This window comes from Taudactylus pleione, unplaced genomic scaffold (assembly GCF_031769625.1).
Source record: "Taudactylus pleione unplaced genomic scaffold, aTauple2 ptg000007l, whole genome shotgun sequence".
Taxonomy (NCBI): domain Eukaryota; kingdom Metazoa; phylum Chordata; class Amphibia; order Anura; family Myobatrachidae; genus Taudactylus; species Taudactylus pleione.
In genome coordinates, this window is record NW_028284410.1 from 302,404 (window position 1) to 321,683 (window position 19,280).

Below are 19,280 nucleotides of genomic sequence, written 5' to 3' on the forward strand. Positions count from 1 at the left end.
GCCACTAATGGGGGCAGTACTACTGGGGAGCATTACTAATGGGGGCAGTACTACTGGGGAGCATTACTAATGGGGGCATTACTACTGGGGAGCATTACTAATGTGGGCAGTACTACTGGGGAGCATTACTAATGGGGGCATTACTACTGAGGGAAATACAATAAGGGACATTACTACTGCATTACTACTGTGGGCACTACTAATGGGGGCATTACTACTGTGGGCACTACTATAGGGGGCATTACTAATTGGGGAATTACTACTGTGGAGCTTTACTACTGGGGGAACTACTATAGGTGGCAAAACTACTGGGGGTACTACTAATGGGGGCACTGCATGGGGGGCACCACTACTGGGGCCATTGTGTAAGGGGCACCACTGCTGTAGGCACTGTATAAGGGGCACTACTATTGTGGGCATTGTATTAGGGGCACTACTACTGTGGGCCTTGTGTATAAGATACACAAATTTTGGCATTATGTAAAAGGGGCACCACTTTGTGTCATAACATAAGGGACTACTGTGTGGTGTAATTTGAATTGGGGATAATGTATTATAAAGGTAATTACTGTGTGTGGCACAATGTATTATACAGGTTATTACTGCATATAGCATAATGTGTTATACAGGGCATTACTGCGTGTGGCATAATGTGTTATAAAGGGCATTACTGCGTGTGGTATAATGTGTTATAAAGGGCATTACTGCGTGTGGTATAATGTGTTATAAAGGGCATTACTGCGTGTGGTATAATGTGTTATAAAGGGCATTACTGCGTGTGGCATAATGTGTTATAAAGGGCATTACTACATGTGGCTTAATGTGTTATTACTGCGTGTGGTATAATGTGTTATAAAGGGCATTACTGCGCGTGGCATCGTGTGTTATAAAGGCCATTACTGCATGTGGCATAATGTTATGTTATCTCCACAATGTCTAGAACCGGCCCTGCATACACACAGTGGCGTTTTCCCCACACTGTTGTAGTGTATGTTATCTATGGTTAGTGTACGCTATTTCCGGTATTGTGCATGCGTTCCACTGTGGTGAAACGCATGGTACTTCCGGCTTGAGCGTTCTCCCTCTTTCAGTTTTGGAGCAGATGTTATGTCCGATTAGCAGTATGCTACTTCAGCTTTAGGACAGGCGTTCCACTGCTGTGGAACGGATGGTACTTCCGGTTCTAGCGCTTTTTCCTATTTACTCGATTATTTATTAAATTATGTATATGAATCCAGCGCTGGATATATTTGAGGGGTTGTTTCCACTGATGTTTTAAGTGAATACATTTTGATAAATATCCAGTTGTATTGATGCTGTCCCAGCAGGCTTTGTGTTTTGTGAGGGTGGATCTTAGTTAATTGATGTGGGTATATATGTCAGTTAAGTGGTGGTTGTATTCATTCTCTCCTTGGTTGTCAAGCTGTACATATCTGCTGCTATATCCTGATGAAGGTCCAGGACCGAAACGTAGACTTTTTGCACTTTATATGGCTTTATGCACTTTATTTCCATCAAGGATGGGTAATTCTAGAATTTTTGTCAGTTACCTGGTGAGTGCCGATTTCAATATCTCTATACAATTGGACTTGTTTGTCTCTAATTGAGCACCCCGATTTAATCGAATTTATTTGCAAGTGCGGACACTTTGGATTTCTATAATATATTATATATATATATATATATATATATATATATATACATACACACACATACACACAAAAGGCAGCGGCACTCGGAGACTTCAAAACGGGTATGAAAGTTTTACTGTCAAATCACATAACCAACGTTTCGGGGCATACAAGCCCCTTTGTTAAGGTGGATACTTATTCACCTTGACAAAGGTGCTTGTATGCCCCAAAACGTGGTTACTCGTTATGATAACAGAGCTAGGAGCTCTGAAACGTTGGCTACCATCTTTGCATTTGTTTGTGGATTTTTTACAGACTCTGAGTGCCATCCTTGTTTTTGTCCGTCTATCTCTATTTGATTATTGGATGAAGCACCAGAGCAATCTGAATATTTTCTAGATAGAGTGCCGGTCCTCTAGTGTGTGTGTGCGCGCGTATTATATTTATATATATATATATATATATATATATATATATATATATATATATGGCTAACGCTGCTCCTCACCTCTATGGGAGGAATTCAAGTTTGTTGAGCGCTGGCGGCCTCTAGACAGAGCAATTTAATTGTTGTTGCGTTCGAGCGCACTCAGCCCCTGCCGCCGACATCTAAGCCTCCAACTGTACAGTTTTTGCTGGTACAGTGCCGCTTTTTTACTGTCTGTACTGGCAAATAGCACTGTAACGGTTGTACCAGGTTTCGGAATTCTGACTGTCTGCAGGCTCTGTGTGTAGTGAGGCAGCTGGCGTTGGCTATTTACTGTTAGTGTGCACTTTGAAGTTAATCTCTATATATCACTGGGGGCAGGGTGCTAACCGGCGATGGCTGATTACTGTTGCTATGTAACACTACAGTAACCATCCAGTGCCGGCTGGCCCCCAGTGATATATATAAAGAGTAACTTCAAAGTGCACACTACCCGTATAAGAGTAATCACCCAGCACCAGCTGCCTCCAGCCCCCTGTGGCCATGCCCCTTTATATGTGGACATGCCCCCAGTACCATTTTTTTATTCTGAAATATTGGAGGGTATGTGAGATTTCCCCCGAGCTGACGAGCAGAAATGAACGAAAAGTTACCCTTTTCAGCACTCAAACGGGACTTTTGCGGGCATGACAATGTTCCGTCATTTTGACGGGCTGCTAACTAGTAATATATAATTGCACGATTTCTACTGGAATTTTAAATAATGGTGCAGCTTTTTTGTTAAATAAGAAACAACTGTTAAAGCCACTATCACACTATGTTTACATAGATGTGATATTTTCACACAACAAAATTTGTTGCATTATTACTTATCTAATGGTAATACCACAATTTTAACAATGTATTCAATGTATTTAAAAAGCAATCTCCTGCTCGACTAGGCCAAACTGTGGTGGTCCATCCTCATTCCCCAGCATTGCTGGCAGAATGAAGAGCCCGGATGTGGAGTAGGCTGCAGTGAAGTAATCTCTCAGGCATATGTTATCATGTCACGCAGGCTTGCGACTTCAAAGTCCCAGCACCAATCATTATAAAACAGAGATTAAGAAGCATAATGGCATCGAAGTGGCGCTACAATGCAGCAAGAGACTGGCCAACACAATTCTGCTGTAGCATCCCTTGGGGAGGCCTGATTCATCAGGGACACCAAATGTCCAGATGATGGGGACTTTAAAAAAAAATAGTAATGTTTGAATGTAAAATGAGCTTGTAAAATGTACAGTTTTGATTGAACCTTACCACAGTTGCTTTCGCCATCACCAAACTGTCGACGTATAAAGTTCTCCATCCAGAAAGGGTCACACACACAGCGCTTGGTGACAGAGTTGCAGTGGCCATGCATAGAACAATTTAACTGGCAGGCTGAAGTGAAAATACACAGCAAGTAAAATATACAGTAACCATGGTAGATGAAGATTAATATTGAACAGAGTAATTTTGCAAATACCTACAATGCGTATGCTACATTTATTTATAATCAATTATTCATGTAAAGCTGACATATTATGCAGCTCTTTACAAATAATATTTAATATTTAAGGCACAGAAACAGACAAATCTCAGGTGCACAACTCCAAATTATTGATAATATATGGATTTGAACCCTAGTATGTTAGGGACCTTCAATAAAGAGGTTCCCTGGATATGGTGGGTAGGCCCATAACCTTGGCCATGATTATGCTAAAAACATCTATTGATTGCAAAATGTTATTGCATTTATATATTATGAATAATTTGGAGTTGTGCACCGGAGATTTGTCTGTGTCTGTGTCTGCAATGAGTCTCATCAGGTAGCACCTCCCATTATATATATTTAGGGTGTGCAGTCCAGGAACCTTTCCTATATACTCCATTTAATGTTCTTTATTGCACACCTGAGGGAAAGGAGACGTCATCAGTCTGGACTAGCACCCTTCCTTATTGGTTTAAAAGCATGGAGTATGGTAATGTATATGCACACTGTATTAGGCACAATTCTAGGTAAGTCCTACAAGTTATATACTGTAGTGCAACTTTGGTTCATTTTTGGGGCGTGGGTCCCCTTGGATTGCTTTGGTTGATCTGTTTCAGGGCACAGCATTATAACACATTTTTCTTTTATAACACATTTTAACCCTTCACTGTTTGTTTATTATACATGTACTTTACTTTTTTATTTTCATTCTTTATATGCAGCTGTGGCTGCTCTTAACTATCTCTTTTACACTGAACTTTTCTTACTATGGCGATGCTCTGGGGCGGCTTAGCTGAGCTAGTTTGGGGGTGTCCTGTGCTCTGGATTTGAACCCTAGTATGTTAGGGAACTACCCTAAAGAGGTTACCTGGATATGGTGGGTAGGCCCATAACCTTGGCCAAGATTATGCTAAAAACCTCTACTGATTGCAAAAATGTTATTGCATTTATATATTATCAATAATTTGGAGTTGTGCACCTGAGATTTGTCTGTTTCTGTGCCTGCAATCAGTCTCATCAGGTAGCACCTCCCATTATATATATTTAGGGTGTGCAGTCCAGGAACCTTTCAAATAATATTTAATCATTCACATCTGTCCCTGGCCCAGTAGACAGTTTACAATCTATATTCCCTACTGCATAAAAATTAACACACGCACGATGTATTAACAAACTACTATGTATTTGGAGAGTGGGAAAAACCCAAGCAAACACTGAGAACCATAATACAGTGGGGTAAATTATACATAATATGATTATCTTGTATAATTATATACTTAATTATGCAGTAACAACATATAATCTAGGATGTGTGTTTTGTATTTTGGACGATAGACAGCTTGAGATATAACCTGCATATTGGGATGCTTATCTTTTTTTGGATGTGAATTCTCTACACGGAAAAATATGATTTTTCGTTCTTACCATTAATTTCTCTCTCAGCGTCCATCTGGGGGACACTGCTTGACCATGTACATAGTGATAGCTGAGGAGCTAGTTTTTCTTGTAAAATGGTTCCTCCACCTCCAAACCCTTTCTCAGTAGGATAGGTTGAAGAATAATAAGGACAGAAGTCACACCATTCTCACCAACAACAACATAACGGAGGGATGGGCTCAAAGAGAGAAACTTAACAATAAGAACCAAATATCTTATTTTCTCCTTTCTCCATCTGGGAGGCACTGCTTGACCATGGGGATGTGGAAAAACTGCCCCTAGCGGAGGAAGTATCGCTAGCTTGCGAGCAGGGCTCTCTTACCCTTATGTATGTCATGTATGTATGTCTTTTACCACCCAGTATAATGTTAATTCAAATTGTAAAGCGCAATTTAAGAAACTGTTAATTAATAAATAAATAAATAATAGACCCATGAAATCTGTAAAATGTGATTAATGCATGAACTGAGGACTATGTAGCTGCTCTACATAAGTGCTCTGCCGAAGCTCCGTGCCTCGCCACCCACCCAAAAAGTCCCAACCAAGTGTGCAGAATTAGCCGAAATCCTGATATGCATGCTGAATTGTGGCCCTAATCCATCTGGTTATTATCTCTTTAGTTGCTGGGCAACCTTTTTTCTTAGCATCATAAAGTATAAATAAACTATCAGTTTTCCTTATACTAGCTATTATCACCAGATAAATTCTTAAAACTCTCACCACATCTAACAGCGACAACTGACTCTGATCCATCATCTAACTTGATTTCACAAAAGTCGGTATAACAATTTTTTTATTAAGATGGCATGCCAACCACACCTTAGGTTGAAAAGATGCTAGTGTGCATAACACTGCACTATATTCATGAATCATGGAGGTCTACATGATATTGCTTTTAATTCTGAAACTCTGATAGCTGATGATATCGCTAAAAGAAAACATAATTTCCAAGTTACAAACTTCAAGTTTACCTGCAAAAGTTCAAAGGGTGGTAACTGAAGTGCTGATATCACAATATTCAGATCCAAAAGGTTCATGGGATACACATATGGTGGCTGTACAGGTATATGTAACACTCCCTGAAAGAAGGTCTTCATATTTGGGATTAAAGCCGAAAATAAATTGACAAGGTTGATATCTGTACCTTAAGGGAACCTAAATGACAGTGGCAAACGCAGGATTTCTAGAGGGGGGTTTCCAAATGCTTGATTTTAGAGTGAGTGTGGCCAGCCCATGAAGATGGCAGAATTAGCACTTATCCAGCTTTAATATGCGTCATACAAAGTATATTGTGTGCCATAATTCCGGCATATACAGGACCAGTGATCACAATAAGCCATTACATGCGGCAGTAGGGCTATCCTGCCTGAGCTGAATGTTTTTATTTTAGGTGTGAGCACCATTCCAGAGTATTGGAGAAAGTCTGGGAGAATGGAGGAGCAGCAGAAGAACCTAGCACAGCCCTGGACATATATGTACATATTGGTCTCTATAGCAGTACAACCCTAACAGTGCATGGTTTCCAGATCTCCTAGTTGGTGCACAGGTTATTTATTACTGGCTGATACATGTTAAAAGGTGGTGCTAATTATGTCATTTGTGATACTGAGAAGAATATGCAGCACTAGTAAAATTCTATTATATTACTATTTCTATTGTGGTTATGGTGTGGCTGGGAAGGGGGGTTTCCAGGCAGCTGGAAACCCCCCCTGCGTTTGCCTATGAATTAAGTCCTACATCTAGCCCCACAGAAGAAAAGAAAGAATCCTCGGTAATGAAAGTGATGAAGATGAAACATTTCACTTTAGAACACCATGCAATCTAATTATTTCAGGCTCTATGATAGTTGACTTTCTTTCTGGCGTTTATCATATTCTGAACTACTGCATTTGAAAAAACAGTTATTTTCTTAGGATCTTGGCTTCATTAAATGTAACTGATGGATGTCCTGACAAACAATCAACCTCTGGGACAACAGATCTGGTCGAAGTAGAAGTCTGACCCCCTGGACCCGTCAGATCTATTTCTGGTTGACCACACCGTTTTACCAGCCAGTTCAAGGCTTCTGGGCATAGAAACCATTCCCTCAAAAGTTCACCTTCCAGTTTTCTATTCCTGGGTAAAGACTGTGTATATTGATGGAACATGAATCTCTGCCCAAGATAGAGGGCTGGTTTTGTCTTTAAAATTATTTCTGAGAGTTCACGCAGTGGCACCGGTACGCTCACTATTACATAAGCCCTAGAATCTGAAAAGATTCTCTCATTGCCAGAGAACTTTTTGTCCCTCTCCCTAATTATGTATACTACTATCACTGTAGCCTTGTCTGACTGGCTTCTGATGGATTTGCTCTGAATAAGAGACTGTACTTTCTTCAAAGTGGTTAGAACTGCTCTTAGTTCCAAAACATTGATTGGATCCCTTGTTTCCTTTTTGGACCAAAGTCCCTGAAGATGATGGAACCACTTTAAACGAGAACACCATATTTCCGAGTAACGTCATACTCCTGAAAACCAACAGACTTCTGACCTTCAAAATCTATTAAACTAGCTTTTGCATGTATTTGATCTTTTCTATTGTCAAATAGAATCAGGCTATCTGGGTACTAAAAACAAGACCTCAAAACTTCATGCGCTGAATGGGTAACATCTTGGACTTTAGCCAGTTGATAACCCAGCCTCTATCACTTCCACTGCCATTAACAGATCTACTTGAAAAACCGATTCTGAATCTGCTTTGAAAAGCAAATCATCTAAATAGGTAACACATTTTATTCCCATAGATCTTAGGAGGCCTGCCATGACCTTTATAAAAACATAATGGATTGTGGCTAAGAAAGTAGGTATCTTTGTTGTCTATTAATTTCGTTTATGACTGATAATGGCAATGGGTTTGAGGCGGTGGCCACGAGGAGTTTTTTTTGCAAAGTGAGTGACAGGTCAGCATTTGGGAGAGGTAACTGGGTGGGGGGTGGCTACAAAAACGCAGGCATGTTGGGGGCCATTTTCTGGGAGTACCCTAGTGAGCCTCTTTGAATGTTTACGCAGTTGCAGAGGCCAAGGCGTCTTAGGTGAGAGAAACATTCTGAGACAGCATTGGGTTTGTCAGATGTTCGATGTGCGACCAATGATCCCGATGCTTTGTATGCAAGCAGCGGATGTGAGATGCCGAGGGTGGGTGTCTTTGTGCAGAAGTCATCATCTAAACATTAGCATATTTTCACAGAACCGCTGCGTACAGAATTGCAGTCACGGCGGGATTTGCGTGCATCTCTGAAGTCCTTTAGATGTAAGATGGGTCTGTGACTCCCTTTTGGTTTCGGGACTAAAAACAGACTGCAGTAATATCCCATTGATATTTGACTTTTTAGTACTGGAACCACTTTTGAGCCTAGAAGGGCATAAATTGATTGCTCTATGGCCAGACTTTTCTCTCTCGCTTGATATCCTTGTTAAAAAGTATCTTTTTTGGTAGGTGGACGTCTAGTAGCCCAGGCCCGTTTGGTCCTAGGCTTGGAGGCCTTAGTGGATACCGACTTGGAAAGGACTGACCTTTAGCTTTTCTTTGAGAACAAAAGGATGACATCCGAGGCTTCGTAGTAGATGCAGAAGGCAAGAACGCAGTCTTGGAAGCTGCCAAGGTAGTCACAGTCTTGTCCAATTCTGGGCCAAACAGGAAAGCTCCAGAATAAGGCAGACACTCCAATGCCTTTTTAGAGTCCGAATCTGCCGTCCATGAGCGAAGCCAAACAATACGGCGGGCTACCACGGAAGTAGCAGATGCCTTGGAAGCGTGGAGACCAGTATCCAGAGCTGCTTCACCTAAATAGGAGGCTGCATCTCTAATGTGAGATACAGAGGCGGGGGGAGGGCGCCGCTGGCCACGGTACAGGTCTGAACTTGTCATTCAGTATAGTGCAGACCGCAGTGAGTGCAGTCCGCACTACACAGTTACACACACATTGCCACCAGCGCTGGGTAGTACACTCGTACTACACAGCGGCGATGTGTGCTTATCAGCAGCCAATGAGAGTCAGATAGACTCATTGGCTGCTGCGCCCACTGCCAGAGCCGGGCTGGAGCTGACTGATGAGCTTTGCCTTCCGGCTCCTGCACTGAGTGATGGGAGAGACGTCATGATGTCTCTCCTATAGTACCGAGCGGGAGGACGGAGGAGCAGACAGCAGCGGGAGCGGGAATTCAGGTTGGGTAAGTCAGTGTTTTGTGTGTGTGTGTGTGTGTGTATTATGTAAGGAGCACTACTGGCACTGTATCACTACTGGGGAGCACTGAATAGGGAGGACCACTACGGGGGAAAATGTATAAGGGGCACTGCATAGGGGGGATCCCTACTGGGGACACTACATAAGGGGCCTGCATAAGGGGGACCACTACTGGGGACACTATATAAGGGGAACTACTGGGGGCCTGTATAAGGGGGACCACTACTGGGGGATACTGTATAAGGGGCACTACTGGGAACTTGCATAAGGGGGACTACTACTGGCGGCACTGCATAGGAGGACTGTATAAGGGGCACAGTATAAGTGTGCACTACTGGGGGCACTGTATAAGGGTGCACAACTGGAGGCACTGTATAAAGGGCATTACTTGGGGCACTGTATAAGGGCGCACTACTGGGGGCACTGTATTAAGGGCACTACTACATGGGGCACTGCTACTGGGGACATTGCATAAGGTGCATTATTACAGTTGGCATTGCAAGAGGGGCATTAAGGTGCATATGGAATGGAAAGGAATGTTCCCAGAGTGACGAGAAAGGGGTGTGTGTCATATGACCCTTGTGGCATATGACCATGCCCATTTTTCGCCTTTGACGCTCGCACATAAAGGGGGGAGCTCCATTTTTCAACTCCAAATACCTTGGTTACAACACTGGTGAGATATATTGGACAGCTATTCCCTCGAAGTATCAGAGGGAAATGTATCTTCTAGGGCCTCTGCCCAACTCTCAATGACTTTTGCCACCCAGGCCGTAGGCTTCAATCCTTCTATCCGTGGTCTCCTTTAACCACTTAACTGACGAATTCTTTCTCCAAAAACCGCTCCGAAATTGTCGGTTTATTTTATGATTGAATTAGGTCAGGAACAGCTTATTAAAACTTATCCAACACAATTTTGTAAAAAAAAAAAATGCTGTATACCATAAAAATGGCAATTTTTATGGTATATACTAGTACTGATGGCCATCGATAGAAACATCGATTGTGACCACAGCTGCCGATGTTTCTTTAACATCGGTTGGGGGCTGCCATCTATATACGTGTATATATATATATATATATATATATATATATATATGTGTGTGTGTGTGTGTGTGATATAGGACAGCGCTATCAGCGCTGCCTTCTCTGCCCTGTCAGCAGCCGCTGCTGCTAGGCAGAATAGGGAGAGAAGGACAGCGCTTCTCTGCCCTGTCCTCTCGGCAGCCACCGGGGGAGGGGGTGGGTGCGCCGGCGCTGGGCTGGCCGATCTCTGCAGTGATCGGCCCACGGGGAGGAACAAAGTGTGCAGAGGGACCAGGAGGTCCCTCTGTGATTGGCGGCTGCTAGAAAATGATTTTCCAGCAGCCGCCCACAGTGCTTTTCTGACTGGTTGTATCAGACACGACCATGTCAGGGAAAGCCCAGTCTGGTATGGTCGTATCTGATACGACCATGCCAGGCAAGTGGTTAAGGAGGTTGCAGTATGGATAGGTAAGGTAGCATTCTTAACTAAGGCGTGTCACGTGGGAATACACGGAAGGGGGAACTTCCTATTTAGTGCAATCAGTAGCTGGAAAGGGGTAAAAGCAAATTAAGCATTTAGGCAGCTGAAACCTTTTACTTGGCATATTCCATGCCTCACTCATATGATTATATACCTGATCAGAGTGAGGGAGCTCTGGCAAAACTACCTTTTGTCATTTAAATACTTTTGCTTTAGGAGTGGGTTCTGCCTCTTCTATTTGAAGAATAGATTTTACGACTCTCACAAGTGCAAGTATATTCAATTTAGAGGGAGGTTCCTTGTCTCCCGAGGGGGAGTCAGAGTGAGAGAGCTCTGCATCTTCTGCCTCCCCAGATGATAATTCAGAATCAGATACTGTAGCTGAGTGGACTGGGAAGATAACACAGTGCGCTTAGTAGGTTTACTAGCTAAGGGTCTCTCTTTTTGCAGCATTTGTTGAAAGGCTGTAGCATAGTTGCCTACTCTCCCGATTACTGCGGGAGACTCCCGGGTTGCTATGCAGTCTCCCGCTACCCCGCAAAGTTAAATAAATCCCCCGGATTCCCCAGTACCCCATCAGGACTCTGGACTGGGCATGCGCAAGCCCGGATGGGACGGGGGCAGCGGCAGGCGTGGAATAACAGCAAGCAGGGAGTAGAAGAGGAGAGTGTCCCAGCTATACAGTACTACTACTGACACAAGCTAGTATGCACCGTGATTGTAAAAAGGAGGTGTTTCCCCGCATGTGACAGCTCCTCTCCCGGGGTGCCAGAGCGGGGCCAGCTACTGTGTAATTGTGTTTCATCCTTGGTGCACTAAGTCCTGATGCACCTGATACTGTTGCTGCTCGCCTCCCGACCCGCGCTAGCCGGCAGCCCCACATGCACCTCCACCTTAGAACTGGAGCTGGACAGAACCCACCGGCCGCTGCACTCCTTATTTTAGCGCTACCAGGGTAGAGAAACAAAGAAAGAGAGGTGTGTGGTAAGTGAATGCGGCAGAGCTAGGGTTAATGTGTGTGAGCAGGAGGTGGCTGGGACAGGGCTGAGGTATATGTGGGTGAGCAGAAGGTGGCTGGGGCAGGGTCAATATATTTGTGAGTTAGGTGGATGGGGAAAGGCTGGGGTATATGTGTGAGATGGAGGTGGATGGGCTGGGGTATATATGTGAGAGAGCTGGATAGGGCAGGGCTGGGTATATGTGTGTAAGAGGGAGGTGGCAAGAGCAGAGCTGGGGTATGTGTGAGAGGGCATTGCTGGGGTATATATGTGAGGGAAGTGGTTGGGGCATTGCTGGGGTATATATGTGAGGGAAGTGGTTGGGGCATTGCTGGGGTATATATGTGAGGGAAGTGGTTGGGGCATTGCTGGGGTATATATGTGAGGGAAGTGGTTGGGGCATTGCTGGGGTATATATGTGAGGGAAGTGGTTGGGGCATTGCTGGGGTATATATGTGAGGGAAGTGGTTGGGGCATTGCTGGGGTATATATGTGAGAGTGAGGTGGCTGGGGCGTTGCTGGGGTATATATGTGAGAGTGAGGTGGCTGAGGCGTTGCTGGGGTATATATGTAAGAGTGAGGTGACAGATGTTGCTGGGGTATATATGGGAGAGTGAGGTGGCTGGGGCATTGCTGGGGTATATATATGTGAGAGTGAGGTGGGTGGGGCATTGCTGGGGTATATATGTGAGAGTGAGGTGGCTGGGGCAGGAGCATATATGTGTGAGAGGAAGGTGAATGGGGAAAGGCTGGGGTATATATTTGAGAATGAGGTGGGTGAAGCAGGAGCATATATGTGTGAGAGGTAGGTGGCTGGGGCTGGGCTGGGGTATATATGTGAGTGGGAGGTGGGACACAGACTTTGATCCAGGCCAAGCAGGTGGAGCAGCATGTCAGGCAGCAGCTGTCCGGACTGGTGGAGCTGCTGGCTCGGTGCGGAGACGACGGGCTGCCGAGGCCCTGCACATTGAACTGGACCAGCTAGCAAGAAGCTCCACGGGCAGGCTTTGACTCAGATGTTAGAGACAACAGCTCTGGTATGGAGAGTGACAGCGAGGAGGCAGCTTGGAGCTGTGAGAAGGAGTGCCTGGTGTCAGGGTGAGTGTCTGTGGTTCTACCTGCTGGAGCTCTATAGGCTGGCACTGCCTCTTGTGTGTATAGGCTTTAATTGTCTTCTGTGTGCATAGGTTGGCACTGCCCTCTGTGTGCCCAAACACTCAATGTTTTAAAAATATTATGTCAGAGGACTCATTTTGATTGAGTCAATCAGTGTCACATACTGGGGCTGATTCTGACTCGTACACAATGTCAATAATTGTATAAATTAGTGATTTTTTGTGGCTAAACATGCCATCCATACACAAATGCTGCACTTAGTACTTTTCACCTTCCGCTGCAGACCACACCCCTGAGTGTCAATAGATACACCCATAGGTGGATCTAGATATGCCCTTTGGGTGGAGCATGACACACCTCCTCAACGGCTCGCCTTGCGGCGCTATGTACTCCTGGTTGTAGTCTCCCTGAAACTAGTTTTGAAAAGTAGGCAAGTATGGGCTGTAGAGGTATCGCCAGACTCTGCACTGAGGTAGAAAGTACCCATGGGAGAGGCAAAGGATTTGCAGTGAGTATCTGCTGTGGCCATTCCATAAGGGGAGCTACCACAGGGACCGCTAGGTGGTCAACAATTTTTGCCAACACCTGTGAAAAAGAAGCCCAAGGGGGACCTGAGGAGAGGACACATGGGCTGATGGGCCAGGTGCCGTATAGCAAGATGACAAAGACCATCTTGAATGAGATCCTCTGAAGCGAAGCCTGCTAAGCAGGACTTACAAGACACCAGAGTGGGAGCAGCAGACTGCTTGTTGTAAGTGCCTTTGCCAGACATAGCTGCAAGAATAATGTAGCACACGATCTGGCACAGTGTTGTGAGCAACCCAGATATATGTGCAATATGGCACAGTGTAGTGCGCAACACCGATATATAGTATGTGATAGCCCTCACAAATATATGGAGATGTGAGGTACAATAAACCTCCTATACCTCAGATTTCCAGGGTTATAACGAAAGAAATGGAAGGTTGTGAAAAAAAATAGATAGCAGCGCTAGCACAATTCACATACAATGCAGAGCATACAATATAACTGCAGTGGACACTAAATTCAACTACACAGACCGCAGTGGCTGGTAGGAAATAGTGCTGTATAACCTGGCCCTGAGAGGTATAAAGGGAGACCAGACCCAGCGTTCCCGGAGACCTGAATGCAGAAAATGGCTGCTGTGGGTCTCAGAGGGGGCGGAGGGTGAGGGAGGAGCAGCTCAGGGGTGGCAAGACTGCAGTGGAATGGTGTCATGAGCCAGTGGAGGGGCTGCAGGAAGAGGGCCTTCTCCCCTATGCTGACATCAAGCACCGGGTCCCAGGCCTTAATCTGTGCCTTGCGCCAGTGTTTGTAATTCCCTGGTGGTGTAGTGGAGCCCCGGACGAACCGGTGTCCACATCAGTGCCTCCGGTCTGTTTCCTGAGACTGGAGGCAAGACTGCGCATAGACGCAAGCGGAGATCCGCCTTACCTATCCCCTTGAGTACCAGCTTCAGTCTAGGGTCGAGGAGCCCTGCTAGCTAGGCCCTTTGGAGCTCCACTGAGAGCACCTAGACAAGGGCTGGTTTAGTGGTGCCGCGGAGGAGTGATGAGGCAGCAGTGCAGATGTCCAGAGGACCGTCTAGTGCTGCTGCTTTGTAGTAAAAATGAAAATAAAAAGTAAATCATAAAAATAAAGCTTGGGCTGCTTAATAGTAGCCCCACTGTTCTGATGATCCAGCACCTGCCGGACACCAACAAAACTGATTTGCCTTCAGGCTGTGGGCGGGGAATAGGGGGAAGGACGGGAGCATCCTGGGATAGGAAAAAACTTAGCTGTTGGTGTCCAGTCCTCCAAGTACCACCTACACCCTATTGTCTCCCTGTGGACCCTAAAGAAGAAAACAGATTTTTTTTTTTTTTTTTAATATCTTGATTCTAAATCATTTATCAGAGGGAGCCCTCATTTTCTACATCCCTAAGGTCCAAGACCTGCCGAACAGCTCTGACCAGGTTATCTACCCCTGAACACCTACTGCTCCCTCCATTAAGGATACTTGATCCTCAAAATCAGAATCTTACTGGTATTCAGACTGTTCACAATCTGTTCCATTTTCTGTCACTTACACATTTTTGGCCCAGCAGAAGACAATAATCTCTCTAGAGAAGATGAAGTCTTTTCAAGACCTAAAACAGTCCTCCCCATTGCCTTTGTCAATGATGCAAATTCCAATGACCCCATGGTCCTGGACCCAGATAACCCAGAAGAAAGGACCCTTTTGTCCATCTTAGGTGAGAATATCTGGGTAACTATTACTCTGGCTGGACACAAAACTAGACAGGTCCTCCCTCAACTGAAGCTATAGATCTAATAAATGACCTAGCCCAAGCTGGTTCTTCCACAAAGCCTGCCTGAACCTCTGCAACCGGTTGCGGATTATGAGCGTCCTCGCAGGCAGCACAAAAAGCATGCAGGTCCCATCTAGGTAATTTAGCCGGACAACATGTACAAAATTATGTTAACTAGTTTTCCCTCCTCCAGGTTTAACCTCGGACCTATTTCCTGTTTTGACATTTTAACAAAAATAAGGAGGTAATTCACACAACATACATACTGAAAAACACGTAAATATCTGGATAAGAGACAATTTGTCAGCTACTTATCCCAGACTTCTACCCACATGAAATCCCTGAGAGAAATGGAAAGAGAGGAGCTTCACAGAAGTCATGAACTCCTTTCAGGTGTTGGACTATACATGTGCTGCATCTCCTTTTAACCCTTTTGGTTAAGTCCTGGATATATCAGCTCACCACTCTGACCCTTTCCATAGGGTGAGAGAATCCAGCGTTACCGTAGATCCAGCCACTCCCCTTTCAGTTGGCAGGATGGCCTGTTTCAGATGAATTTCCTGCTACCAGCCGACGTCATCTTTCACAGCCAACAGCCGTGCATGCATAAAAAGCATGACAGATGCATCCGTACGTGTCCTGAAAGTGCCTCCCGACATGTTCTCCCCAGCTCCGAATGCATCCTCTGCTGCTGGACTACCTCTGACCTGGTGCCCAGCTGACACATCCCGGTAGACTAATTCATAGAGGCACCCACCTACATCTCTGTGGCCACCAATCTGAACTTTCTTCCCTCCACTGAAGCTCACAGCAGCCATCCCCAAGGATACTGCACTCACAGGTAAGGAGGCAGCAGGGGAGGAGAGAAAACAAAAATTAGTGCAAAGGGTGAGAGAAATAAGATTTTCTTTTAAAAAGTGAATAAAAAACCCAATTATACCAGCTAACCTAGTGCTGACCTGCTCCTTCAGCACTTTATTTAAAATTGTGGAAGGGGTTGGTGGGGAGGAGCTTAAATACTAGAAAAGTTAACCAGTTAAGTGCTAGCTCCTCAACCCTCACTATATCCATGGTCAAGCAGTGTCCCCCAGATGTAGTAAAGAGAAAAATAAAAAGACTAGACTAGACATGTTTAATACCTAACAGAACAAAAAAGCAATACAGCTCTCAAGGCACCTATAGCTCACATTAGGCTTAATTTTCTAGATTGGCTGGTAACTCAACACCTTGTCCCTAAAAATCCTTTTGCTTCAGTGGTCTGGATTAAATGGGACCTTCTACTGTATGCTTAGAGAGGACAGCCAACATCCCCTTTTGTTGCACGGAGAAGAAATAACAGAAAGCATCACACATCTGACTTTGAAATATAAATATTCTCTATTGTTCACTCACTGAATGTGTCAATCTCAAGAGCTCTGAAGATGAGGAAATCATTCTGCTGTTTGCGTAGTTCATTGCGAAGCGTACAGGCAACCTGGTAACCTTTCATGACCAAGTGAGGGGGCTGATTCTTCACATAAAAGACCACCTTTGTGCTGAAAGAAAGATTCATTGTAATAATGCAACATGTTACATTAGAGATTTTAGACTGGCCAATTAAGACAGTAAAAAAACAAAAACAAATATATATTGATGTAATTCAATTTGGAATACTGGCCTAGGGCTGATTATCACTAATATTAGGGATGCAGTCATTATGTTAACATTTATAATGTCGACAATCATAATGTTGACACACAATGTTGTCAGTTATGATGTCAACATTGTTGAAATGTCAAAATGGGACATGTTGATATGGAAGAGGAGGGTTAAGCTGGGTACACATTAGACTGTGTGTGTACCCAGCGACGCACGATGCGACCGAACGAAATATCGGGCGGTCCGTACACACTACACGATCTGGTGTACGACCGCCTGATATGTTGTTCTCCCACTGCATCCAAAACCAAGGTGTCATTCCTTGAATCTTCAGGTTGACCTGCACTGCAAGCAGATCTGAAGATGCAACAAATGACGCGCAGGAGTGCGCAACAGAGTGTACACATTGGAAGATGTAGACAATTTGTGTTCCAATCCATTGGAAATTGGCAAATTGTTTAATGTCTACTCAGCTTTAGGCACTAAGGTAAGGGTTATCTATAATACCGGCACCTCCATAGGAACAGCCAGAAATCACCGTCAGTTGACCGCCGGACCCGGAAGACACCAATGGATCCACCTGACATGCCAAACTAGACGAGTCACTGCTAGACCACCAAATCATTTCATCAGCGTAGACATGATGAATGTCGAAACATACAGTCATGTGCATAAATATTGGGACATTGACAGAATTTTCATATATTGGCCTCTATTAACCACCGCAATGGCTTTGAAATGAAACAAACAAGATGTGCTTTAACTGCAGACTTTCAGATTTAATTTGAGGGTAATTACATCCAAATCAGGTGAACGGTATAGGAATTACAACGGTTTCTATATGTGCCTCCCACTTTTTAAGGGGCCAAAAGTAATGGGACTATCAACTCAAAAGCTATTTCATGGACAGGTGTGGGCTATTCCCTCGTTGTTTCATTATCAATTAAGCAGGTAAAAGGTCTGGAGTTGATTCTAGGTGTGACATTTGCATTTGGAATCAGTTGCTGTCGACTCTCAATATGAGATCCAAAGAGCTGTCACTATCAGTGAAGCAAGCCATCATTCGGCTGAAAAATCAAAATAAACCCATCAGAGCGATAGCAAAAACATTAGGTGTGGCCAAATCAACTGTTTGGAACATTCTTAAAAAGAAAGAACGCACCGGAGAGCTCAGCAACACCAAAAGACCCGGAAGACCACGGAAAACAACTGTGGTGGATGACAGAATAATTATTTCCCTGGTGAAGAAAAACCCCTTCACAACAGTTGGCCAAATCAAGAACACTCTCCAGGAGGTGGGTGTATATGTGTCAAAGTCAACAATCAAGAGAAGATTTCACAAGAGTGAATATAGAGGGTTCACCACAATGTGTAAACCATTGGTGAGCCTCAAAAACAGGAAGACCAGATTAGAGTTTGCCAAACATCATCTAAAAAAGCCATTACAGTGCTGGAACAACATCCTATGGACAGATGAGACAAAGATCAACTTGTACCAGAGTGATGGGAAGAGAAGAGTATGGAGAAGGAAAGGAACTTCTCATGATCCAAAATATACCACCTCATCAGTGAAGCATGGTGGTGGTAGTATCATGGTGTGGGCATGTATGGCTGCCAATGGAACTGGTTCCCTTGTATTTATTGATGATGTGACTACTGACAAAAGCAGCAGAATGAATTCTGAAGTGTTTCGGGCAATATTATATGCTCATATTCAGTCAAATGCTTCAGAACTCAATGGACAATGACCCGAAGCATACTGCAAAAGCAACCAGAGAGTTTTTTAAGGCTAAAAAGTGGAATGTTATGCAATGGCCAAGTCAATCCCCTGACCTGAATCCGATTGAGCATGCATTTCACTTGATGAAGACAAAACTGAAGGGAAAATGCCCCAAGAACAAGCAGGAACTGAAGACATTTGCAGTAGAGGCCTGGCAGAGCATCACCAGGGATGAAACCCAGCGTCTGGTGATGTCTATGCGTTCCAGACTTCAGGCTGTAATTGCCTGCAAAGGATTTGCAAAAAAGTATTAAAAAGTGAAAGTTAGATTTAGGATTGTTTAGTTTGTCCCATTACTTTTGGCCTCTTAAAAAGTGGGAGGCACATATAGAAACCGTTGTAATTCCTACACCGTTCACCTGATTTGGATGTAATTACCCTCAAATTAAATCTGAAAGTCTGCAGTTAAAGCACATCTTGTTGGTTTCATTTCAAAGCTGTTGTGGTGGTGAATAGAGGCCAAAATATGAAAATTCTGTCAATGTCCCAATATTTATGCACCTGACTGTATACTGAACTCCTAATATTATTACCACTTGCAGGAGGACCCCACGAAACAAGTTCCCCTGCAGTAGTGCAATCAGGCGTGCATAGTGCGTGTATAGGTATCTTCATGGGGACCCCCAATCATTTGTCTATCCCCCCCCACTGAATTTGCTTATATAAGAACTGGGGGAAACGTCGTAGTTTTTTTACATT

At 44.2% G+C, this 19,280-nt stretch overlaps 1 protein-coding gene across 2 annotated transcripts in view; it reads right to left on the reverse strand.

Moving 5' to 3' along the window:
- KIAA0319L (KIAA0319 like) overlaps window positions 1–19,280 on the reverse strand; it is a 141,439-nt gene that overhangs the window by 9,821 nt on the left and 112,338 nt on the right. For both annotated transcript variants that reach the window (XM_088460609.1, XM_088460610.1), the window contains exons 18-19: window positions 16,556–16,698; window positions 3,358–3,480 (exon numbers count right to left, since the gene is read on the reverse strand). In XM_088460609.1, coding sequence (XP_088316735.1) covers window positions 3,358–3,480; window positions 16,556–16,698 — 266 coding nt within the window. The remainder of the gene's footprint in view (window positions 1–3,357; window positions 3,481–16,555; window positions 16,699–19,280) is intronic.